This window comes from Pagrus major, chromosome 21 (assembly GCF_040436345.1).
Source record: "Pagrus major chromosome 21, Pma_NU_1.0".
Classification (NCBI taxonomy): domain Eukaryota; kingdom Metazoa; phylum Chordata; class Actinopteri; order Spariformes; family Sparidae; genus Pagrus; species Pagrus major.
Window position 1 is genome coordinate 33,156,345 of NC_133235.1, and position 27,121 is coordinate 33,183,465.

The 27,121-nt window shown below is 42.5% G+C and overlaps 1 protein-coding gene and 1 pseudogene across 1 annotated transcript; both read right to left on the reverse strand.

The window, feature by feature from the left end:
* Nucleotides 1–1,087: 1,087 nt before the first annotated feature.
* LOC141016707 (immunoglobulin lambda-1 light chain-like) lies at nt 1,088–10,155 on the reverse strand (annotated as a pseudogene).
* Nucleotides 10,156–12,928: 2,773 nt separating this feature from the next.
* LOC141016215 (immunoglobulin lambda-1 light chain-like) lies at nt 12,929–26,655 on the reverse strand. The gene is made up of 6 exons (XM_073490456.1): nt 26,613–26,655; nt 26,200–26,520; nt 16,036–16,074; nt 13,946–14,245; nt 13,755–13,829; nt 12,929–13,494 (listed from the first exon to the last, which is right to left on the reverse strand). The coding sequence occupies exons 1-6, from the start codon at nt 26,653–26,655 to the stop codon at nt 13,385–13,387; spliced, it is 888 nt and encodes a 295-aa protein (XP_073346557.1). The 3' UTR covers nt 12,929–13,384.
* Between the last annotated feature and the right edge of the window lie 466 nt (nt 26,656–27,121).

Sequence of the window (27,121 nt, forward strand, 5' to 3'; positions counted from 1 at the left end):
CCTCCAACCAGATAGTGTAACAGACACATCCTCACCAGACATGAACCACTGAGGCATCAGATCAGAAAACACTCAGATGTGTTGTTTTGGAGGCCGCTGACAAAGAAGCCTTTTGTCAGTTTTCTATGAGGACTTGTTGGCTCTCATCAACACCAAGTGTGAACTGTAAAGTGAATCTTTGATGGCTAAAATCACATTAAATAAAGTCCATGGACGTGAGCTCCAGGTGGGGGGTCACTGTTGGTCTCTGGGCTCAGTTCAACTTTGTGTGGGTGGAGGGCTCAGTGGAAAAAAGGCTTCCAGGCAACAAGAGAAAAGACAAACCAGACCAGAGAGGGAGAGGAGTTGATGAGTGTGTACAGCAGCAGAGGTGAATCTGTTCTCAGTGGTTATTAGGACTCATAAAAAACTGTTGAGAGCCAACCAGCACTTCCTTCCTGCAGCAGACGGGCTGTGTGGGTTTCTGCTCTGCAGCCTTCTCACCGTCAGCTGCACATGTTCACATGAACAACACAATGACAGTTACAACCACGGACTCCAGTTAAAGAATAATTCCACGAACTTCAGTTTGATTTCAGCGCTCAGTACTCACTGTCTCAGCTTTCACCTGTCTTATTCACCCGGGAGACAAACCTGGGAGCTGAGAAGCTGAAATAAAAGGAGATCTGTTGATATTGTTTTATTGATTCTTCTCAAAGCAGCTCGCTCTGCTGTTTGTTCATGTGTGTAAACAACAGTGTCATCAGCGTAGAGTTTTACATCCACACTGACACAATTATAAAATGGGCTCAGCACTGAACCTGGTGGCACAGCCTCACCTCCTGACTTGTATATAATAGCTATATGTTTCTGTTTGCTTCTCTTTCTTTAGCTTTGTTGTCCTTGTTTAGCTGTATGCTTATATTCACATCTTCCTGTACATTTGTTCTTGCTGCTGTGTGAAAGTATATTGAGAGCTACTTACAACCAGAGTCAAATGACTTGTAGGTGTCAACATACATGGCCCATGAAGTTGATTCTGTTTCTGACTGTTGCCCTGAAGCCAAACTGAAATCCATAAAAACAAGGCTGTTTCTAAAACAAACACTGTGATTTTTCACTTTATTGAGAATGTTACACTGAGAGAATTTAACAAAGCTGCCACACTCTGCATAATGTATTAAAAAGAAAGACAAGAAGAGAAAAATACTAAAACAATCAAATATCCAGCAGACAGCTAATGATTCAGCTTCATTTTCTATTATTATACAAGTCACAATTCAAAGTGGAAATAAACTCGAGGATGAAATTAACACTATACCACAGAATTTATACTCAGTCACTGCAAATATATATGTGTATATATGTATTTATATATGTAGGATGACTGTATCTAACCTGTGCACAAAAAGACACATTTTACAACCAACCACAAAACATGAAAATTGACATTTGTGACTGCTGATCAAAGTGATCAATGAGATGAACTGATGAGATTTGATGTTGAGAAAAGGCGAGCAGGAAACAGTCAGTCAGCATGTGTGCAGTTGGTGGACGGTCCCTTGTTTCAGAGGATCATCAGCAGAGAGAGTCCACAGCAGTACACCAGACTCTTCACTATCAGCACTGTGTAGAGCACACAGAGCAGCTTCACCCTGCACTGAGACTGGAAGGACACTGACAGACACAGACAGACAGACAGACAGACAGACAGACTGTTAATTTCATCAGAATATCATCACATTTTCATCAGTAGAACTTGGACTTTTCCAGACGGGACAACCATCTTTACATGAAGACAGGGGTCAGCTACAGTTTGAATGAAAGCTCAAAGGCCCTTATTAATTACAACAAGTCAGGGCCCCAACAAGCTTTTTAGTGGCCCTGAACAGGATTTGAGTTTCTGCTTTATCAAGATCTTACAGTCGGCTTGCTGCAGAGCTGGCAGGTCTGCTGGCTCTCTCTCTGGAGGACAGGAGGCTGCTGGAGCTGGAACCTCTGAAACAGAAGAGGAGGCCAAAAGAAATGTCAGTCCTCTGCTCCTCTGCTCTCTTTGACAGCGTCTCCACATGAAGCTGAATCACTGCTGAACACAGTCACCAAGCCTTCATTACCTTGTTCTGTTTGGGCCTCCACTGTGCCCCCCTCGTGCTGGACGGAGCAGCGGTATTTATACGTGTAAAGAGCGTCCCCGTCAACCAGCAAGATGGCGGCGGTGCGTCCCGACTCTCTGAGCTCCAGCTGCTCTCCCTCAGCAGGGAGCCACTCCTCCTCATTCTCCTTTCGTCTGTTCCAGGAGAACCGGACCAGAGGAGGAAACATGGCTGAGGCCACACACAGCAGGGAGCTGTTCCCCTCCAGGTGGGCTCTGGATGCTGCTGGGTACACGCTCACCACGGGCTTCACTACCTGCTCACCTGAAGTTTGACAGCAGCAACAAGCAGCACAGACACACATTGACACAGTCAACAGCAGCTTACAGCACTGCACTGCATTCAGTGTGATCCTGGAAACTACATGGACTCTGATCACTAAACTACTCATCAATACAGCACAAAGTCCAACACATAGACTGGATTCACCTGCACATCAAACACACTCATCATGTCATGTCATCATATGTTATATGGGGACAAACAACATTATGTGTTCAGCACTTCTTTCTTTCAATGTGCACATTCATCATTATTATGACTATTACTACTAATAATATAACATCATATTTTCATACAATGGAAAATCTTCATGTGTATCATGATAAAAGACATATTATAATAAAGGACATATTTACCCTCAAGTTTAGTACGCGCTGCCATTTTAATGTTTACATTATCCACCACATATTATGAATATTTTTAAAAAATGCATCTTGAATTTCATGTTTTTCATAAATATTTACATTTAATACACAATTACAAATACATGTTTTCATATGACTAATGTGAAAAAAGATGTAATTTAATATAAAAGAAGGTAAAACTTTGTTGGTTTAATGATATAAAATATGATATAATTATGAAAATGTTCTTTTGCAAAATACAAAAGCTTCTTTAAATATTAAGTTAATATATTTTTTACAATAAAATATATATTTACCTTCACATGAAATACTTTTTAAAGTTTTTACAACATGTCTAACATATGACAGATTTACCACTGTGTTCTTTAGTCCAGCCGCTAAAGAAAAACAAGTCAGTACATCAATAATATCATAATGTTTTTTACATTTATACACAATTACAATGATATGTTCAGATATGTCAAATATGAATAACAACTGCTTTGTAATATCATATGAAGAAAGGTGAGAATTTACTGATCCTTTACAGGAACTTCACATATGATTAAATTAAATGTGATAATATAATATAATAAAATATAATACGTCTTATTGAAAACAGTATGTCGTACACAATATTTACCATCACGCGCTGCTAAAACATTTACTTTTAAGTATTTGAAATTAGGTTTGGAATTATTATTATTTTTGGTTTAAATCATACATGAAATTATTAATTAATATATTTATTATGATATATCAATTATTTAAAAGTCAATCACCATAAAAAAATATATATTCACATGTGCCATTGTTTATCATACTATATCAATTTTTAAAAATATATATTTATTTAATATTTTAGTATGAGTATATTTTATATTTATTGTAATATCATATTCAGTGTCTGTCTTCCTGTATAAATATATCTCACACTAAAAGACATATGTACCATCATATAAAATACAATTGTCATGAGGTCAGTTTGACCATTTAATAAAGACTTATTAATTATCCTATACAACATATTTAAAGTCATATGTTTTTCAGATACATTACCTGACATATATTAAATGATGTTTAATATCATATATGATGTTGTTTTATAAAAACAAGAGATGGTGCTCAATTACTGAGAGGATCAAATACTGTATATTTGTAACATTGTCAATATCAGACTTTTTCTATATGAATCAGTTTGATCTCCTGCAGAAATAAAGAAGAACTTCAGTTGTGCAGTGAGATTTAAACATCTTTTCAGGAGTTATGAACCTTTTTATGTAACAATAGCTGCACGGCTGCAAGAATTCTCTACTAATTATGAACAAACTAACATGTAAAGCCTGAAGCAGCAGAAACTCATTAAAACACATTTTCAACTTGTTCAATAAAACAACTGAAGGAAAATGAAGCTTTATTCTTACCTGATACAAACAGTTTAGTTCCAGAGCCAAAGATGTAAACCCATCCTCCCACAGTGAAACAGCGTAATACAAAAACCTGTGTGCTGTTGAACGTGTCGGCTGAGGTGAACGAGTCCAAATGATGAAGCAGGATCATATTTCGGCTCCATGATGTGTTTCTCTAATGTTCATATCAACATGACTGTCTCTTCTTTTATTGTCTTTTTAGACACACTAGCAGTGTTGCTCTATGGATGCTGATGTCTGTCGCTCCACTACTTTAGTCCACATGGATTGGACCTGGACCAAAGGATGGATGGATGGACTGACATGACATTTTCTACAGACATTCTTGGTCCCCAGAGGATGAACTTCATTCATTGACTTTGTTGATTCTGACTTTTTATCTAGCTCCACCAGCAGGTCCACCAGTTCCTGGTCCTCAGTTGGTGGCCCAGTCGTCACATGTTCCCGCTTCCTTGTCGGCGGGTCAGCAGACTTGCTCCAGAGCCGGACCAGCGGTCCTGATACCCATCCAGACCTCCAGCTGCCGGCCTCCTGCTCTGCCTTGCAGCAGTCCTCTGTTCCTGTTCTGCAGCAACCTGTCTGAGCTGAGCTGCAGCTGTCTCCAGTTCCTGTGCTGAATCAGTCTCCTGTGGCTGTGGTTCTGTAACCTCTTGTTTTCCTGACTCTGACAGCTCCACCAGCTCCAGTGGCAGCTCCTGCCAAACCTCTCAGGGGGGCAACTGTTGTGATGATGTCTGAGGTGACTCAGGTAAATGAAGGCAGCTGATATTGTCATGTTGCAGTGAACTATTTGTACAGTTTGGATGAACATTACACAGTGATCATCAACAGATGGGTCGCCATTCATGAGTTCACCCTCAAGACACCTTTAGATGTAAAGGTAACTACATCTCAGAGCCAAATAAAGGACAGTGGCACTGGGCCTGATAATGTGCAATTAATACAACTATTTACAGTTCAGCTGTTGAGGAGATATAAATGCAGTGTTGGGAATGTTCAATTTAAATTCAATTGACTCACTTTACTTGAATGTTTCCATTTGATGCTACTTTATGCTTCTACCCAGAGGCAAATACTCGACTTTTTACTCCACTACATTTGTCTGACAGCTTTAGTTACTTTGAACTTTTCAGATTACAGTTTTTCATCACCTTCCTGTCCAGTGAAAACCATGAATCTCCAGATGTGTTGATGTTGAACGTTTGTGATGAACTGAAGGATGAAGTGTTCCTTTATGTGTTGACAACGCTCTCCTCCTTCTTCAGCTCAATAAACTCTTATAGAATATGATGCATTGCTGTAGATTAAACCAGCCAACAGTGCATCAAGCAGTTAAAATGAGCTCAACCTGCAGTAAAATGGCACATACACATTAATGCAGCTGCAATATTAATCCAAAAACATCAGATAGAAGAGGAAAACACTGACCATGTTACTGCAAAGATTCATGGTGATACGACTTCCCTCCCTCAGTAGATACTTCTTGACGGTTAAACTTGCTCTGGGTGTTTCTAATTGTTTGATTGCCAGTTCATCCTGATAACTATGACGACTGAGCCGTATTTCTCTCAACAACACGATGGATTTCCTCCTCTGAGTTGTGGTAACGTTAGCCATGTTGACTCGACCGTGGTGTCAGAATAATCAGAGACTTGAGCCTCCGACCGTAGAGCAATATTTTAGTGGAAACCTCTGTCAACGTGTTGTTGAAACCATCTCAGCAATAAAATTCATCACATCTTCTATGTAGTGGCCATGTTGTTTCCACAATAAGAGCTGATGAAGCAAATGAAATCAACAAAGTCAGAAGAAAAACATTCCAGGTTGGAAAGAGGACCATCCAAGAAAACGTGTTAGTGAAGCCTCCAGGAAGCCATAGAGGTGCATTGCTGAGCCTAAAAGCTTCAGGATGGAAGTTGATCAGAGCGTCTGGACGATTTTCAACCAGACTGAAATCTCCCTAAAGGGACAGACATGGCTGCTGCTGCAACTGGTTTGATAAGGTGTTCAGAAACAGGACACACTGTTGTAAAAGCTGGTAGAGTTTAATCATTCATGAAGAAAATTATAATTCAGAAGATGATGATAATAATAAATTAGATTTATTATTTTCTTTTTTTTTGTGGCTCAAGGAGGGCGACGCCCTCTCGCCCTCTATTGGCCGGCCGCCCCTGTAGAGATCCCTCCGTTACCACCGGTCCCACCAGTCCTCTAGAGCTGCTCCACCAGCACCACGGGCCTTCAGGGTCGTCCTGCAGAGCGGCTCCACCAGTCTGGTTGTTTCCCAGCCCAGCCTCCAGTGTGGCTCCATCTGTGTGGCCAGCGTCCAGGCCTTCACCCTCCAGACCTGCTCTGTCCATTGTCCTGAGGTCTACAGCTCCACATGTGTCCTGCCCCGAGGCAGCCCACCTGAGGTCTCTTTCCCCTCCTCACCAGCCTCCAGACGATCTGCCTGAGACCTCGACTCTTCTGCCTTGTTTTGTTCCTCGTAAAGTTAATTTGTGTTGATTATAACTTTCTGTGTGTCCCGTGTCTGCATCTGGCTCCTCTACTCTCCACTAAGAACATCAGTGTGACAGAAACTTGAATTCAGAAGGTGCACAGTTGTGTTTTTCTGTTTGTGAGGAGAAAAGGTGTCAAAATATTTTCTATCTGGACATTTTGTGAGTTTATTTTGTTGACTTATCAGGCTGAGGAGCAAACCTGCCTTCACACACATGTCAACATGTCCCAGCTGAGATGATATGAGAGCTAGCTGGTTAGCATGCTAGAGCTCAATTTACATTCACAGAAATCTTTATTTAAAAAATATTTGAATTGTTTTCAGAGTTTCTGTTTTTGTTTGTACTTGAATGTATTTTTCCATTGAAAGCTGACTTTGCACTACAACAACTGTCAGGTTCTGGAGCCAGGAGCCACTGTGGTGTTCAGCAGCACAGACAAGAGTTGTTATTGTGAGCCAATAAAGTTCTATCAGGTCAGAACCACAATCCAGAAGCTGCTTTGATAGCACACATCAGAAACACAGCGCAGAGTCCCAGGGGGTGTAGAGGGAGGCAGTGGGTGCAGAAGGAGTGGGTTACAAAATCATTGTAATGTCCCTGTGATTTGTAACAGAGTGAATGGTGTCTCTGTCTCAGCCACTCCGCCCTCCTATCACTTGTCTCTGCATTATGTAACTGTGGTGAGCGGGGAGCATCACAGTGTGTAACTCTTTACAGCAGCACATCACACACAGCACCATATCAGTGACTTTAGTCCAACTGGATCATATTTTATGGAGAAAATGTTTTGTGGTTTTCCCTCTGATGTCCTCTGGCTGCTCTGCCTCCACCTGATGCTAACGTTAGCTACGACTTAGCTCTGCTAGCTGACTCTGCTCGGAGCACCGCCGGGGAGTGTTGGTGTTTACACCGCTGTCACAGCAGCTTCAGACCGCCAGGAGGAGGAGGGTTTTAGGTCCGGGGCCGGAACGGGCAACAGAACCGGGCTCAGCAGCCTCCATGGACATCATGACAAAGGTGAAGAGACAGAAGAGGACGCTGACAGGAAATTAAGAGCAGAGACAGAGACAGTGACCGAGCGAGAGACAAAAGACAAAAGACAGAGTCTCAGACTGGCTTTTAGTGGTCAGAGACAGCTTCACTAAATAAAAGTCTGCAGACAGACGCAGAGCTGTGTTGTGTGAAGCACTTGTTCAAACTTTGAGTGTTTTGTTTGTAGTTAAAACGTAACGTCTCATTACATCTGACAAATTGTTACAGAAACCTGGAATTTGTATTCACACAGTTGTATTGGCAAATCTCACAAAATACACATTTCTACATATTGTTGCTATAACGCAGGTTACAGATGATGATCTTCTGGACCTTTGCTTGAAGAAGTTTTCTCTGACTCTCTCTGGACCATTTTACATTTACATTAAAAGCATTTAGCAGACGCTTTTGTCCAAAGTGACTTACAGTAATTCATACATTCATACACTGATGGAAGTGGCTGCCATGCAAGGTGCCAACCAGCACATCAGGAGCAATTTGGGGTCCAGTATCTTGCCCAAGGACACTTCAATTTGCAGAAAAGGGGATTTGAACCAGGAACCTTCTGATTACAAGATGCTGGCTCTACCCCTGAGCCACAGCCACCCACCCATTTCTCCTCTGAATCCTGCCATTCTGTCAGTTTGACAGGATTCTGAATGCTCTCTGTTCAAACTCGGGTCGCTCAGTTATTCTAGAAGCATCTTTTTGTTATATTGATAGAAAATCTGTGAACATCCCGACAGCAATCAATAAATCAAACGCTCTGACAAATAACAGACAATAAATCCAGTATCTGTGGCTGCTGCAGGCTCTAATAAGCCCGTCCAATGGTTCTGTATGACCCGTATGAAATGATTGGACAGGCTACCTGTCTGTCTACATACGTACCTGTCTGTCTGCTCGCACTCTGACCTTTGCACTCTGCATCACTGCGTATGACCGGAGTCTTCCACAGGGCGAGGTGATGTTTGCTAAAGCTGTTAGCGAGCTAGTGGCACAAGAATGGCAGAGAAAGTGCAGCCAAAGTTCCCAATGCTAACATGCTAGCTGGACAGCGGTGAGTACTAACAATAGCCATGTGTGTTTGTTTGTTTGTTTGTTGTCGGCCCTTGATGACACAAAGTCATTTCAGCCTCTGTTCATATAAAATCTTGACTTGTGCAGCTTTAAATGTTACAAAGTGTTTCATTCTTTAAAGTTTCAGTCAGTTGATTCAAAATTAAGTCATTAACTTTCCAGATGCTGAAGTGTCGGTCTGGAGACACTTTTGTCCTGATGGTGGCGCTAGAGGAAAGGTCAGGAGGTCACCATAAATGTTAGGGTTCATCCTCTGGGAAGGCAGAAACATCCACAGGAAACTGATGGAAATGTGTCCAACAAGACGAGCGTCCTAATAAGCCGCTGCTAGAAGGACAAAGTCCTGAGCTGACGTGTGTCCAAGATTTGTCTTTTAAAATGTAATAAAGTGAAATGATGTGGTGAAATCTGCTGAAAGGTGTTAAACAACAAGTGCTGCTGGAAGTGTTTTCATTCAGAGACATTAGTGTTGTGAGGGACGGATGGACTTTATTCAGCAGCAGGACGTTGGGCTGTAAACATTTGATTATGTTTCAGATCATTTTATTGAAATATTCTGAAGTATGTTTGTTGTTTTACTGATTCATCTGGATTATGTTTGAGTTTGTCATTGAATTATTTTCCTCTTTATTTTATCATTGTGTTTGTGTTTGTGTCCTTTTTCCTCACTGTGTGAAACAACAATAAACCTGCTGGAATATCTGATCAAAATATAAACAAATATAATATGAAATAAATCCCTCAGTTCAGTGTGTTTGTGACTGTGGCTGAGATGGAGGTGAAATATGTGAACCTGGGCTGTGGTTTACTGCTCTCTTCCTGTCACAGACACTGTTTGACATCTGTTCATCTGTTGGTTTTTGTTCAGGCTGCTCGCATCATTTCTCACTGTGGGCGACCCAACAGGAGCAGTAGTAGGTGGCTGAATGAAGGAGTTTAACTTTCTGGATCTTCAACTCACAGCCGTTCTGATTCTTCACAACTGAGAAATCATTTTGCTGAGGATGATCGTACGTGTTACCTATGTTACAACTGTCCTTGTTATGATACAGAATCCTTGTGAATGTTTCTGTGTCTTTCTTCTGGTACCAGATTACATTTGGCCAGTCACTCCTACACTGGTCAGTTCCTCGACAGCTGAAGGAGACGTCTCCATCAACTCTCCTGGTCAATGTTAAATCGTCCTGAATCAGCTGTGCTGCCATGGCAACCAGCGCTGTGGAGAAGCAGACAGGTAGATGAAGGTCAGTGTGACAGTGTTTGTTCCAGGTGGACTTTGTTGGCTCCTGATTGGCTGGAAACACTCACCTGAACACAGACAGCACAGAGCAGCAGCTGGGAGGAAAAGCATTTTGTGCAGTGGTGTTTCCTCTGGTGAACCTGGGGAGAAGTGGCGCTCTGACGCAGCTGAGGCCAAACGAGGACGAGCTGCGAGATCAGACGAGGGCCACGTGGTTTCTAACAGGTCCTCAGAGCTCCCATCAGCCCCTGCGGCGCACAGATAAGGCCGCCGCTGCCGATCGACGGCTCGGCTGAAGCTGCTGTGTGATAGAAATAGAAACAAACGTTGATGTGAACACAAACACATTCAGGTTGGTGGTGAATTTAGTAGCACAGACTGTTATCTGTTGTTGAACAGCTGTGATGAAAAGACTAAAGTACAAATCCACAAAACTCCTCCACTGTGATTTGAAGCCTTAAACGTCCCCTTACATTTCTGTCATTTCACTCAATCATTTCATTTCTATGACACATCAAACCTTTTCCACACACAGTGTCACATCTTTATTGTGTCTCCTGTTGTTCAGTCTCTTCATTAAAGCTACACGATGTTTCACTGAGTGAAAGATTCAAAGCCAAGACTCCATCAAATGGATCATTTCAACATGTCTGCTGCATCATTTTACACACATTTCCCCAAAATCCAGCCTGACACATTTGGTATTTGTGTAAACTTTGGGATCTCCAGCAGAACGTCAGATAAAGTTCAGAGGGTTAGTTTGTAAAGACGAAGCCAGCGGAGGCTTCAGAAGAGTTGAAGTCCACCTGTGCTCCTCATATGTGAAGCAGTGGTTCTGGTGCTGTTCCCTGGAAGGAGCACCAGAACCACTGGAAGGAGTTGATCACATGCTGGATTTCTGTGTTTGCTGCTGGTGCTGACATTAAACATCACAGAGAAACACCACCACCCTGTGGTCGCTCACGGGAAGTGCAGGGACATCCAAGTGATGCTGATGACGGTCGCCATGACGACACGATGATGCTCCGACATCTTATTTTACTGACGACAAACCCACAGTGACATCTAGTGGATAAAAAACACACAGCAGTAAATGAGGAGTATTACTGGCCTTATTGTTGTTCCTATTATACGCTGGTAAACACATTTGACCTGATAAACAATAAAGAAAAACATTTATTTCAGTATAAAATATATTTATTGTCTCAGAAAGTAAATTCACATTTTCATATTTGTGTGTGTGTGTGTGTGTGTGTGTGTGTGTGTGTGTGTGTGTGTCAAACCATTCTTCATTCAAACTGAATATTTGATCTAAATATCATATTTATTCATGAACATATAAAAACATAGAAACAGAAATAAAGTGAGACACATAAAAACACTGTCACATGGTGTTGCTATAGTATTAACTTCCATCTCAGAACATTCAGGATGAGTCAGTGAGTTTGAGTTGAACAGTGGAGTTGATTTTAGTCTTCAGTCTCATTTCTTTTAGTTTCCTGTCTGTGTTTGTTAGGTTGACCTCTCTCAGTTTGCTCGACTGTAACAAACAGGAAGACTGACTCATAAAATGCATCAGCAATAAGTGAGTGTAAATAATGACATCACAGCACAGCTTCTGTGTTTAAAGCCTTTATTTGACAGTTGTTTGTGCTGTGAAAATGCTGACAGGAACAGACTAAAGCTCCTGATTTAGTTCCTGAGTCTAGCTCCTGGAGCTCCTCACTTCTTGGACTATTTGATCAAAAAGCTCTTTGAGTTGCTGAACATGAACAAGAATCTGTTTGCATGAACGAGCTCCTCCAACCAGATAGTGTAACAGACACATCCTCACCAGACATGAACCACTGAGGCGTCAGATCAGAAAACACTCAGTTGTGTTGTTCTGGAGGCCGCTGACAAAGAAGCCTTTTGTCAGTTTTCTATGAGGACTTGTTGGCTCTCATCAACACCAAGTGTGAACTGTAAAGTGAATCTTTGATGGCTAAAATCACCATGAATAAAGTCCATGGACGTGAGCTCCAGGTGGGGGGTCACTGTTGGTCTCTGGGCTCAGTTCAACTTTGTGTGGGTGGAGGGCTCAGTGGAAAAAAGGCTTCCAGACAACAAGAGAAAAGACAAACCAGACCAGAGAGGGAGAGGAGTTGATGAGTGTGTACAGCAGCAGATGTGAATCTGTTCTCAGTGGTTATTAGGACTCATAAAAAACTGTTGAGAGCCAACCAGCACTTCCTTCCTGCAGCAGAAGGGCTGTGTGGGTTTCTGCTCTGCAGCCTTCTCACCGTTAGCTGCACTTGTTCACATGAACAACACAATGACAGTTACAACCACGGACTCCAGTTAAAGAATAATTCCAGGAACTTCAGTTTGATTTCAGCGCTCAGTACTCACTGTCTCAGCTTTCACCTGTCTTATTCACCTGGGAGACAAACCTGGGAGCTGAGAAGCTGAAATAAAAGGAGATCTGTTGATACTGTTTTATTGATTCTTCTCAAAGCAGCTCGCTCTGCTGTTTGTTCATGTGTGTAAACAACAGTGTCATCAGCGTAGAGTTTTACATCCACACTGACACAATTATAAAAGGGGCTCAGCACTGAACCTGGTGGCACAGCCTCATCTACTGACTTGTATATAATAGCTATATGTTTCTGTTTGCTTCTCTTTCTTTAGCTTTGTTGTCCTTGTTTAGCTGTATGCTTATATTCACATCTTCCTGTACATTTGTTCTTGCTGCTGTGTGAAAGTATATTGAGAGCTACTTACAACCAGAGTCAAATGACTTGTAGGCGTCAACATACATGGCCCATGAAGTTGATTCTGTTTCTGACTGTTGCTCTGAAGCCAAACTGAAATCCATAAAAACGAGGCTGTTTCTAAAACACACTGTGATTTTTCACTTTATTGAGAATGTTACACTGAGAGAATTTAACAAAGCTGCCACACTCTGCATAATGTATTAAAAAGAAAGACAAGGAGAGAAAAATACCAAAACAATCAAATATCCAGCAGACAGCTAATGATTCAGCATCATTTTCTATTATTATACAAGTCACAATTCAAAGTGGAAATAAACTTGAGGATGAAAAAAACATAACACAGAATTTATACTCAGTCACTGCAGATATATATGTGTATATATGTATTTATATATGTAGGATGACTGTATCTAACCTGTGCATAAAAAGACACATTTTACAACCAACCACAAAACATGAAAATTGACATTTGTGACTGCTGATCAAAGTGATCAATGAGATGAACTGATGAGATTTGATGGTGAGAGAAGGCGAGCAGAAAACAGTCAGTCAGCATGTGTGCAGTTGGTGGACGGTCCCTTGTTTCAGAGGATCATCAGCAGAGAGAGTCCACAGCAGTACACCAGACTCTTCACTATCAGCACTGTGTAGAGCACACAGAGCAGCTTCACCCTGCACTGAGACTGGAAGGACACTGACAGACACACAGACAGACAGACACACAGACAGACAGACAGGCAGACAGACTTTTAATTTCATCAGAATATCATCACATTTTCATCAGTAGAACTTGGACTTTTCCAGACGGGACAACCGTCTTTACATGAAGACAGGGGTCAGCTACAATTTGAATGAAAGCTCAAAGGCCCTTATTAAATACAACAAGTCAGGGACCCAACAAGCTTTTGAGGGGCCCTGAACAGGATTTGAGTTTCTGCTTTATCAAGATCTTACAGTCGGCTTGCTGCAGAGCTGGCAGGTCTGCTGGCTCTCTCTCTGGAGGACAGGAGGCTGCTGGAGCTGGAACCTCTGAAACAGAAGAGGAGGCCAAAAGAAATGTCAGTCCTCTGCTCCTCTGCTCTCTTTGACAGCGTCTCCACATGAAGCTGAATCACTGCTGAACACAGTCACCAAGCCTTCATTACCTTGTTCTGTTTGGGCCTCCACTGTGCCCCCCTCGTGCTGGACGGAGCAGCGGTATTTATACGTGTAGAGAGCGTCCCCGTCAACCAGCAAGATGGCGGCGGTGCGTCCCGACTCTCTGAGCTCCAGCTGCTCTCCCTCAGCAGGGAGCCACTCCTCCTCATTCTCCTTTCGTCTGTTCCAGGAGAACCGGACCAGAGGAGGAAACATGGCTGAGGCCACACACAGCAGGGAGCTGTTCCCCTCCAGGTGGGCTCTGGATGCTGCTGGGTACACGCTCACCACGGGCTTCACTACCTGCTCTGAAGTTTGACAGCAGCAACAAGCAGCACAGACACACATTGACACAGTCAACAGCAGCTTACAGCACTGCACTGCATTCAGTGTGATCCTGGAAACTACATGGACTCTGATCACTAAACTACTCATCAATACAGCACAAAGTCCAACACATAGACTGGATTCACCTGCACATCAAACACACTCATCATGTCATGTCATCATATGTTATATGGGGACAAACAACATTATGTGTTCAGCACTTCTTTCTTTCAATGTGCACATTCATCATTATTATGACGTTTACTACTAATAATATAACATCATATTTTCATACAATGGAAAATCTTCATGTGTATCATGATAAAAGACATATTATAATAAAGGACATATTTACTCTCAAGTTTAGTACGCGCTGCCATTTTAATGTTTACATTATCCACCACATATTATAAATATTTTTTAAAAATGCATCTTGAATTTCATGTTTTTCATAAATATTTACACTTAATACACAATTACAAATACATGTTTTCATATGACTAATGTGAAAAAAGATGTAATTTAATATAAAAGAAGGTAAAACTTTGTTGGTTTAATGACATAAAATATGATATAATTATGAAAATGTTCTTTTGAAAAATACAAAAGCTTCTTTAAATATTAAGTTAATATATATTTTACAATAAAATATATATTGACCTACACATGAAATACTTTTTAAAGTTATTACAACATGTCTAACATATGACAGATTTACCACCGCGTACTTTAGTCCAGCCGCTAAAGAAAAACAAATCAGTACATCAAGAATATCATAATGTTTTTTCAGTATTTTTACATTTATACACAATTACAATATGTTCAGATATGTCAAATATAAATAACGACTGCTTTTTAATATAATATGAAGAAAGGTAAGAATTTATTGATCCTTTACAGGAACTTCACATATGATTAAATTAAATGTGACAATATAATATAATATAATATAATATAATATAATATAATATAATATAATATATAATGTCTTATTGAAAACAGTATGTCGAACACAATATTTACCATCACGCGCTGCTAATAGATTTACATTTAAGTATTTGAAATTAGGTTTGGAATTATTCTTTTTTTTGTCTAAATTATACATGAAATTATAATTAATATATTTATTATTATATATGTCAATCAATGTAAAAAATATATATTTGCATGTGCCATTGTATATCAAACTATATAATTTTTAAAAAACATATATTTCTTTTATATTTTAGTATGAGTAAATATTCAGTGTCTGTTTGTCTTCATGTATAAATATATCTCACACTAAAAGACATATGTACCATCATATAAAATACAATTGTCATGAGGTCAGTTTGACCATTTAATAAAGACTTATTAATTATCCTATACAACATATTTAAAGTTATATGTTTTTCAGATACATTTCCTGACATATATTAAATGATGTTTAATATCATATATGATGTTGTTTTATAAAAACAAGAGATGGTGCCGAATTACTGAGAGGATCAAATACTGTATATTTGTAACATTGTCAATATCAAACTTTTTCTATATGAATCAGTTTGATCTCCTGCAGAAATAAAGAAGAACTTCAGTTGTGCAGTGAGATTTAAACATCTTTTCAGGAGTTATGAACCTTTTTATGTAACAATAGCTGCATGGCTGCAAGAATTCTCTACTAATTATGAACAAACTAACATGTAAAGCCTGAAGCAGCAGAAACTCATTAAAAACACATTTTCAACTTGTTCAGTAAAACAACTGAAGGAAAATGAAGCTTTATTCTTACCTGATACAAACAGTTTAGTTCCAGAGCCAAAGATGTAAACTCTGTTTCCTCCCACAGTGAAACAGCGTAATACAAAAACCTGTGCGCTGTTGAACGTGTCAGCTGAGGTGAACGAGTCCAAACGATGAAGCAGGATCATATTTCAGCTCCATGATGTGTTTCTCTAATGTTCATATCAACATGACTGTCTCTTCTTTTATTGTCTTTTTAGACACACTAGCAGTGTTGCTCTATGGATGCTGATGTCTGTCGCTCCACTACTTTAGTCCACATGGATTGGACCTGGACCAAAGGATGGATGGATGGACTGACATGACATTTTCTACAGACATTCTTGGTCCTCAGAGGATGAACTTCATTCATTGACTTTGGTGATTCTGACTTTTTATCTAGCTCCACCAGCAGGTCCACCAGTTCCTGGTCCTCAGTTTGTGGCCCAGTCGACACCTGTTCCCGCTTCCTTGTCGGCGGGTCAGCAGACTCGCTCCAGAGCCGGACCAGCGGTGTTTCCTGATGCCCGTCCAGACCTCCAGCTGCCGGCCTCCTGTTCTGCCTTGCAGCAGTCCTCTGTTCCTGTTCTGCAGCAACATGTCTGAGCTGAGCTGCAGCTGTCTCCAGTTCCTGTGCTGAATCAGTCTCCTGTGGCTGTGGTTCTGTAACCTCTTGTTTTCCTGACTCTGACAGCTCCACCAGCTCCAGTGACAGCTCCTGCCAAATCTCTCAGGGGGGCAACTGTTGTGATGATGTCTAAGGTGACTTAGGTAAATGAAGGCAGCTGATATTGTCATGTTGCAGTGACCTATTTGTACAGTTTGGATGAACATTACACAGTGATCATCAACAGATGGGTCACATTCATGAGTTCACCCTCAAGACACCTTTAGATGTAAAGGTAACTACATCTTAGAGCCAAATAAAGGACAGTGGCACTGGGCCTGATAATGTGCAATTAATAAAACTATTTACAGTTCAACTGTTGAGGAGATATAAATGCAGTGTTGGGAATGTTCAATTTAAATTCAATTGACTCACTTTACTTGCTTAAGTGCCCATGCGCCACGGCGTATGCAGCCTGTTCCAGTCCCTCCTGCTCACGTCCTCTCTAACCTTACTTGTGTGGAGAGATTTTGTTGTTTCGTTTGTGGTGGAATCGCTCCTGTTACTCTGCCACTCGACCGTCGCTCAGCAACACCGCACCGTTTACTCCGGGGATCAGCTGATAGAGCTGAAGCCGCCGGCTTGGCTACGGTGATGGAGGATATCCCTGCTGAAGTTTGGAGGAAAACACACGGGGATGCAGAGGGAAAGGATCGCTATGGCGGAGTGCTCTCATTATAATCTCGGGTGACTTTAACCGTGTCTCCATTAAAAAAACACTCACGAAATTCACCCAGTATGTGACCTGTAAAACCAGAGAGGAGAAGACCCTGGACCTGCTGTATGCTAATGTAAAGGACGCACACACCTCCACGTCTCTTCCCCCGCTGGGAAGATCAGATCACAACTTGGTGCTTCTCACCCCCTGCTATGTGCCTCTAGTGAAGAGGCTTCCTGTGACCACAAAGACAGTGAGGACATGGTCAGAGGACTGCTATGAGGCACTGCAGGGCTGTTTTGAGGCTGACAGGAATGTACTTACTGAGTGCATTACTGAGTGCATTACGGACTACATCAATTTCAGTGTGGACGGCATTGTCCCAGCAAGGACTGTGCGTTGTTACCCAAACAACAAGCCTTGGGTAACAAAAGACATCAAAGCTATACTCAACCAGAAGAAGAGGGCTTTCAGAGGTGGCAACAGGGAGGAGCCGAGGGACATTCAGAGGACCCTGAATGCCAAGATCAAAGAGGCTAAGGACGGCTACAGAAGGAAGCTGGAGAGGAAACTCCAGCAGAATAACATGAGGGAGGTCTGGAGTGGTATGAGGACCATCACTGGCTTCAGACCAACTAGCAGTGGAGCTGGTGGTAGTGTGGCTAGGGCCAATGAGAAATCTGCTCTTCAATAGGTTTGATACTGCAGCCCCGGCCCCTGCTGGCTCTCCTGTTGACTGTCTCCAGCCACCACCGCTTCTGACCTCCCCTCCTCCTCCTGATAGCACCCCATCCAACTTTATGAGCCCCTCACACCCATCACCCACTCCTCACACCTCCTTTGGCTCCCATGCTACCTGCTCTCCTCTCACTATGGACTCCAACTCCCCCCGTCCTCGACCTGCACTGTTTACACTGTCAGCCCACGGGTTCTCAGAGCCTGCGCCGAACAGCTCTGTGGAGTGCTTCATCATGTCTTCAACATGAGCCTGAGCCTCCAGAGGGTCCTTGTGATATGGAAGACGTCCTGCCTCATTCCAGTGCCAAAGACGCCGCAGCCCAATGGTTTCTCGGACTACCGACCGGTGGCACTGACGTCACATATCACGAAGACCCTGGAGAGACTCGTCCTGGAGCAGCTCAGGCCTATGGTCAGGCCACACCTGGACCTCCTCCAGTTCGTCTACCAGCCCCGGATTGGAGTTGAGGATGCCATCATCTACCTGCTGAACTGTGTCTACACCCACCTGGACAAGCCGGGGAGCACTGTGAGGGTCACGTTCTTTGACTTCTCCAGTGCTTTCAATACCATCAGGCCTGCTCTACTGGGTGACAAGCTGACGGTGATGCTGGTGGATCCCCCCCATGTGTCCTGAATTGTGGATTACCTCACTGGCCGACCACAGTATGTGCGCTTGCGGCACTGTGTGTCAGATGCAGTAGTCAGCAACACCGGGGCCCCACAAGGGACTGTCCTCTCTCCTTTCCTCTTCACCCTTTACACCACGGACTTCAGCTACCAGACTGAGTCTTGCCATCTTCAGAAGTTTTCTGATGATTCTGCTGTCGTTGGATGTATCAGCAAGAGTGAGGAGGCTGAATACAGGGCTGTGGTGGACAACTTTGTCACATGGTGTGAGATGAACCACCTGCAGCTCAATACAACAAAGACCAAAGAGCTGGTGGTGGATCTGAGGAGAACCAGGACACCAGTGACCCCAGTGTCCATCCTGGGGCAGAACGTGGACATCGTTGAACACTGCAAATATCTGGAGGTGTTCATCGACAGTAAACTGGACTGGACTAAGAACACTGAAGTCCTTTACAAGAAGGGACAGAGCCGCCTCTATTTTCTGAGGAGGCTCCGCTCCTTTAACATCTGCCGAACTATGCTGAGGATGTTTTATGAGTCTGTGGTGGCCAGTGCTTTTCTGTTTGCTGTTGTGTGCTGGGCAGAGGTGTCTGGTAACGAAGTATTTGTACTTCGTTACCTTACTTAAGTAGAAATTTTGGGTATCTATACTTTACTGGAGTAATTATTTTTCAGCCAACTCTTTACTTCTACTCCTTACATTTTCAAGCAATTATCTGTACTTTCTACTCCTTACATTTTAAAAATAGCCTAGTTACTTGTGAAATTTCGCTGCACCTCTGATGCGCCTCCGGAGAGGCACAGTATTGGCGAACCAAACCAGTGTGAACGGATAAGCCGGCGGCGCGGAGCGGGGGCGTGTCGGTCTGGTGTTCACTGTCTGATAACTGTACAGATCCTTCACTCAACAAAATATAGATAAATGTCCCACAAAGCAACGTTACATGACCATACAACAGTAACGTAGTAACTGGTTGTGTCTTTGGCAACTTATATGAGGAAAAAAATACCGCAGTTATTCATGGAGAAGTATCTGTCCGACTGACTCTTCGTCACATTTCTGCCTGAAAAACAGCGTCCGCGGCAAAAAACTTTAACTCGCCAACTGTTTGTTGCGGTGAAGACTTCAGTGAACTTTTCCCCATAAACAGCCTCCCTCCCCGCAAGTGATAGAGTCAGACAGCATCCCGTTTACTGATGGCGATTATGTAATTAAGAGAAAAACGTAACTTTGTGGGATCCCAATCACAGCACATTATAACAGCATCCATATGATTGTAAACAGTCAGCGGACACATGTTTAGATTAACAGGAGGACACCGGGGAAAACACGTTGAAAAAAACACACGTACCGTCACGCCTCTTTTGGAGCCGCGGCGCCGACTTTCTGTGTGAATTACACTCTTTTACACTCTTTTTTGTATGTACTTTAAAAAAACTGTTTTCTAATGTAACATTAACTTGATATTGACATTAAAAAATGTTTTAATACATAATCCATGTCTTATTATAAATTAGGTTGTTATGGTATTAATCTGAAAGGTAAAACCATGGAATTTTACTCAATGGCCTTTGTGCCCTGTCATGTGGCCTTGGTGCCCCTAAAATGACGAAATTCCAACCCTGTCCGACACCCTATTGATTTGTACGCGATCCATCGCCCCATAACATTATAGTCATTATGGCCTTTAGAAAAATGTTTTTTTGGGGAGGTGGGGTAGTGCACTACAGGCCCCTGTGGCGCGGCCTAAGCTTTTGTCCTTAATGGCATTTTTTCCCCTTACATTACTTTTACTTTTATACTTTAAGTAGTTTTGAAACCAGTACTTTTACACTTTTACTTGAGTAAAAAGCTTGAGTTGATACTTCAACTTCTACAGAAGTATTTTTGAACCCTAGTATCTATACTTCTACCTGAGTAATGGATGTGAATACTTTTGACATCTCTGGTGCTGGGGCAGCAGACTGAGAGTAGCAGATGCCAACAGACTCAACAAACTGATCAGGAAAGCCAGTGGCGTTGTGGGTGTAGAGCTGGACACTTTGACAGCAGTGTCAGACAGGAGGATGCTGTCGAAGTTGTGGGCGATACTGCAGTATGGCTCTCACCCTCTCCACAACGCTCTGGTCAAACAGAGGAGAACCCTCAGCGAGAGACTAATTGCTCCCAAATGCATCACTGAGCACCACAGGAAGTCATTCCTACCTGTGGCCATTAAACTTTACAACTCCTCCCTCTGATGATCGGACTTAAATGGCTATATATATTTATATATGTAAATATATGTGTATCTATGTATATTTTCCATACCATATATATAATGCACTGTATATCTGTAAATACTTGTAGTGGTCATTGAACACTTGAGATTGTCTACTTTACTATTTTATTTATATCTTTATCTTAATCTCTTCCATTCATGCTATATTTCTATTTCTACTTTACACGGAGCATCTGGAACAAAAACAATTTCCCCTGGATTAATAAAGTATTCTGATTCTTATTCTGATTCTGATAATTGAATATTTCCATTTGATGCTATTTTATGCTTCTACCCAGAGGCAAATATTTGACTTTTTACTCCACTACATTTGTCTGACAGCTTTAGTTACTTTGAACTTTTCAGATTACAGTTTTTCATCACCTTCCTGTCCAGTGAAAACCATGAATCTCCAGATGTGTTGATGTTGAACGTTTGTGATGAACTGAAGGATGAAGTGTTCCTTTATGTGTTGACAACAGTCTCCTCCTTCTTCAGCTCAATAAACTCTTATAGAATATGATGCATTGCTGTAGATTAAACCAGCCAACAGTGCATCAAGTAGTTAAAATGAGCTCAACCTGCAGTAAAATGGCACATACACATTAATGCAGCTGCAATATTAATCCAAAAACATCAGATATAAGAGGAAAACACTGACCATGTTACTGCAAAGATTCATGGTGATACGACTCTCCTCCCTCAGTAGATACTTCTTGACGGTTAAACTTGCTCTGGGTGTTTCTAATTGTTTAATTGCCAGTTCATCCTGATAACTATGACGACTGAGCCGTATTTCTCTCAACAACACGATGGATTTCCTCCTCTGAGTTGTGGTAACGTTAGCCATGTTGACTTGACCGTGGTGTCAGAATAATCAGAGACATGAGCCTCCGACCGTAGAGCAATATTTTAGCGGAAACCTCTGTCAACGTGTTGCTGAAACCATCTCAGCAATAAACTTAATCACATCTTCTATGTAGTGGCCATGTTGTTTCCACAATAAGAGCTGATGAAGCAAATGAAATCAACAAAGTCAGAAGAAAAACATTCCAGGTTGGAAAGAGGAGCATCCAAGAAAACGTGTTAGTGAAGCCTCCAGGAAGCCATAGAGGTGCATTGCTGAGCCTAAAAGCTTCAGGATGGAAGTTGATCAGAGCGTCTGGACGATTTTCAACCAGACTGAAATCTCCCTAAAGGGACAGACATGGCTGCTGCTGCAACTGGTTTGATAAGGTGTTCAGAAACAGGACACACTGTTGTAAAAGCTGGTAGAGTTTAATCATTCATGAAGAAAAATATAATACTGAAGATGATGATAATAATAAATTACATTTATTATTTTCTTTTTTTGTGGCTCAAGGAGGGCGACGCCCTCTCGCCCTCTATTGGCCGGCCGCCCCTGTAGAGATCCCTCCTTTACCACCGGTCCCACCAGTCCTCTAGAGCTGCTCCACCAGCACCACGGGCCTTCAGGGTCGTCCTGCAGAGCGGCTCCACCAGTCTGGTTGTTTCCCAGCCCAGCCTCCAGTGTGGCTCCATCTGTGTGGCCAGCGTCCAGGCCTTCACCCTCCAGACCTGCTGTGTCCATTGTCCTGAGGTCTACAGCTCCACAGGTCTCTTTCCCCTCCTCACCAGCCTCCAGACGATCTGCCTGAGACCTCGACTCTTCTGCCTTGTTTTGTTCCTCGTAAAGTTAATTTGTGTTGATTGTAACTTTCTGTGTGTCCCGTGTCTGCATCTGGCTCCTCTACTCTCCACTAAGAACATCAGTGTGACAGAAACTTGAATTCAGAAGGTGTACAGTTGTGTTTTTCTGTTTGTGAGGAGAAAAGGTGTCAAAATATTTTCTATCTGGACATTTTGTGAGTTTATTTTGTTGACTTATCAGGCTGAGGAGCAAACCTGCCTTCACATACATGTCAACATGTCCCAGCTGAGATGATATGAGAGCTAGCTGGTTAGCATGCTAGCGTTCAATTTACATTCACAGAAATCTTTATTTAAAAAATATTTGAATTGTTTTCAGAGTTTTTGTTTTTGTTTGTACTTGAATGTATTTTCCATTGAAAGCTGACTTTGCACTACCCTGTCAGGTTCTGGAGCCAGGAGCCACTGTGGTGTTCAGCAGCACAGACAAGAGTTGTTATTGTGAGCCAATAAAGTTCTATCAGGTCAGAACCACAATCCAGAAGCTGCTTTGATAGCACACATCAGAAACACAGCGCAGAGTCCCAGGGGGTGTAGAGGGAGGCAGTGGGTGCAGAAGGAGTGGGTTACAAAATCATTGTAATGTGCCTGTGATTTGTAACAGAGTGAATGGTGTCTCTGTCTCAGCCACTCCGCCCTCCTATCACTTGTCTCTGCATTATGTAACTGTGGTGAGCGGGGAGCATCACAGTGTGTAACTCTTTACAGCAGCACATCACACACAGCACCATATCAGTGACTTCAGTCCAACTGGATCATATTTTATGGAGAAAATGTTTTGTGGTTTTCCCTCTGATGTCCTCCGGCTGCTCTGCCTCCACCTGATGCTAACGTTAGCTACGACTTAGCTCTGCTAGCTGACTCTGCTCGGAGCACCGCCGGGGAGTGTTGGTGTTTACACTGCTGTCACAGCAGCTTCAGACCGCCAGGAGGAGGAGGGCTTTAGGTCCGGGGCCGGAACGGGCAACAGAACCGGGCTCAGCAGCCTCCATGGACATCATGACAAAGGTGAAGAGACAGAAGAGGACGCTGACAGGAAATTAAGAGCAGAGACAGAGACAGTGACCGAGCGAGAGACAAAAGACAGAAGACAGAGTCTCAGACTGGCTTTTAGTGGTCAGAGACAGCTTCACTAAATAAAAGTCTGCAGACAGACGCAGAGCTGTGTTGTGTGAAGCACTTGTTCAAACTTTGAGTGTTTTGTTTGTAGTTAAAACGTAACGTTTCATTACATCTGACAAATTGTTACAGAAACCTGGAATTTGTATTCACACAGTTGTGTTGGCAAATCGCACAAAATACACATCTCTACATATTGTTGCTATAACGCAGGTTACAGATGATGATCTTCTGGACCTTTGCTTGAAGAAGTTTTCTCTGACTCTCTCTGGACCATTTTTCCTCTGAATCCTGCCATTCTGTCAGTTTGACAGGATTCTGAATGCTCTCTGTTCAAACTCGGGTCGCTCAGTTATTCTAGAAGCATCTTTGTTATATTGATAGAAAATCTGTGAACATCCCGACAGCAATCAATAAATCAAACGCTCTGACAAATAACAGAACATAAATCCAGTATCTGTGGCTGCTGCAGGCTCTAATAAGCCCGTCCAATGGTTCTATTTGACCCGTATGAAATGATTGGACAGGCTACCTGTCTGTCTACATACGTACCTGTCTGTCTGCTCGCACTCTGACCTTTGCACTCTGCATCACTGCGTATGACCGGAGTCTTCCACAGGGCGAGGTGATGTTTGCTAAAGCTGTTAGCGAGCTAGTGGCACAAGAATGGCAGAGAAAGTGCAGCCAAAGTTCCCAATGCTAACATGCTAGCTGGACAGCGGTGAGTACTAACAACAGCCATGTTTGTTGTTCACGTTCATGATGATAATGTCAGCTGGTCTCTTCTGTGAGTGAGACATGAGGTGGTTGGGTATGGTTAGCGATGACGATGTGCTGCTTTCACTGTCCACAGCCTCTGAGCCTGCTCTTCAGCAGCTTGATAACTCAGGAACACAAAGCACACAGCCCCTGAGCCACAGAGCGATGAGCAGCAGCGGCAGTGACAGACTGTCGTTCAGCCGCTAAACAAGTAGCACAAAGCACACGCACAGACCCCCTGAGCCAATAACAGAGCTGCTGCGGCAGCAACGCACTCCTGTAGCGGCTAACGTTAGCATAAAGCACACAGCTGAGAAAGTGTGGCTCTGACCGACCCCAACTTTAATACATATTGTTCAAACTACCATTGACTTGTACATGTTTGTCCGTCTGGCCTCTCCGGACACAAAGAGTACAGAAGTGGATTGAGTCTCTGTGTCAATCTGTCAAACGAGGCGATGCTGATCAAATCTAAACACAGATTCTGTTCCTGCATCGACTGTTTCTCACCTCAAATGTTTTCACAAACACATTTTAGCACCAGATCCTTTGTTACCAGCCTGACACCATTTTGTTTCCTGTTTCAGAACGGACGAGCCAAAACCAAGCCCCGCCCACCTCACAGTGATTTTATTGGTCCAGTGCAGCCCAGTGCATTCTGGGAGTTGTAGGTTTTCTACCTCTTCAACAAGAGCAGTGAAACACTTCTTAAACATGTGACCTTTGTGGCCATGTTTGTTTGTTTGTTTGTTTGTTTGTTTGTTGTCGGCCCTTGATGACACAAAGTCATTTCAGCCTCTGTTCATATAAAATCTTGATTTGTGCAGCTTTAAATGTTACAAAGTGTTTCATTCTTTAAAGTTTTCAGTCAGTTGATTCAAAATCAAGTCATTAACTTTCCAGATGCTGAAGTGTTGGTCTGGAGACACTTTTGTCCTGATGGTGGCGCTAGAGGAAAGGTCAGGAGGTCACCATAAATGTTAGGGTTCATCCTCTGGGAAGCAGAAACATCCACAGGAAACTGATGGAAACGTGTCCAACAAGACGAGCGTCCTAATAAGCCGCTGCTAGAAGGACAAAGTCCTGAGCTGACGTGTGTCCAAGATTTGTCTTTTAAAATGTAATAAAGTGAAATGATGTGGTGAAATCTGCTGAAAGGTGTTAAACAACAAGTGCTGCTGGAAGTGTTTTCATTCAGAGACATTAGTGTTGTGAGGGACGGATGGACTTTATTCAGCAGCAGGACGTTGGGCTGTAAACATTTGATTATGTTTGAGATCATTTTATTGAAATATTCTGAAGTATGTTTGTTGTTTTACTGATTCATCTGGATTATGTTTGAGTTTGTCATTGAATTATTTTCCTCTTTATTTTATCATTGTGTTTGTGTTTGTGTCCTTTTTCCTCACTGTGTGAAACAACAATAAACCTGCTGGAATATCTGATCAAAATATAAATAAATATAATATGAAATAAATCCCTCAGTTCAGTGTGTTTGTGACTGTGGCTGAGATGGAGGTGAAATATGTGAACCTGGGCTGTGGTTTACTGCTCTCTTCCTGTCACAAACACTGTTTGACGTCTGTTCATCTGTTGGTTTTTGTTCAGGCTGCTCGGATCATTTCTCACTGTGGGCGACATAACAGGAGCAGTAGTAGGTGGCTGAATGAAGGAGTTTAACTTTCTGGATCTTCAACTCACAGCCGTTCTGATTATTCACAGCTGAGAAATCATTTTGCTGAGGATGATTGTACGTGTTACCTATGGTACAACCACTCAAATCAATACGTAGAATCCTTGTGAATGTTTCTGTGTCTTTCTTCTGGTACCAGAATACCCAGTTGTAGAGACACTGGTTAGTTCCTCGACAGCTGAAGGAGACGTCTCCATCAACTCTCCTGGTCAATGTTAAATCCTCCTGACTCAGCTGTGCTGCCATGGCAACCAGCGCTGTAGAGAAGCAGACAGATAGATGAAGGTCAGTGTGACAGTGTTTGTTCCAGGTGGACTTTGTTGGCTCCTGATTGGCTGGAAACACTCACCTGAACACAGACAGCACAGAGCAGCAGCTGGGAGGAAAAGCATTTTGTGCAGTGGTGTTTCCTCTGGTGAGCCTGGGGAGAAGTGGCGCTCTGACGCAGCTGAGGCCAAACGAGGACGAGCTGCGAGATCAGATGAGGGCCACGTGGTTTCTAACAGGTCCTCAGAGCTCCCATCAGCCCCTGCGGCACACAGATAAGGCCGCCGCTGCCGATCGACGGCTCGGCTGAAGCTGCTGTGTGATAGAAATAGAAACAAACATTGATGTGAGCACAAACACATTCAGGTTGGTGGTGAATTTAGTAGCACAGACTGTTATCTGTTGTTGAACAGCTGTGATGAAAAGACTAAAGTACAAATCCACAAAACTCCTCCACTGTGATTTGAAGCCTTAAACGTCCCCTTACATTTCTGTCATTTCACTCAATCATTTCATTTCTATGACACATCAAACCTTTTCCACACACAGTGTCACATCTTTATTGTGTCTCCTGTTGTTCAGTCTCTTCAT

Excerpts from the sequence above, each read along its gene's own strand:
- LOC141016215 (XM_073490456.1), bottom strand. The coding sequence starts at position 26,655 with ATGCTTTTCCTCCCAGCTGCTGCTCTGTGCTGTCTGTGTTCAG. Across the intron at positions 26,521-26,612 it reads TCTGTGCTGTCTGTGTTCAG|CGCTGGTTGCCATGGCAGCA; the intron begins GTGAGTGTTTCC and ends GCTTCTCTACAG. Across the intron at positions 13,495-13,754 it reads AGCTCTGCAGCAAGCCGACT|TGTCCTTCCAGTCTCAGTGC; the intron begins GTAAGATCTTGA and ends TGTGTCTGTCAG.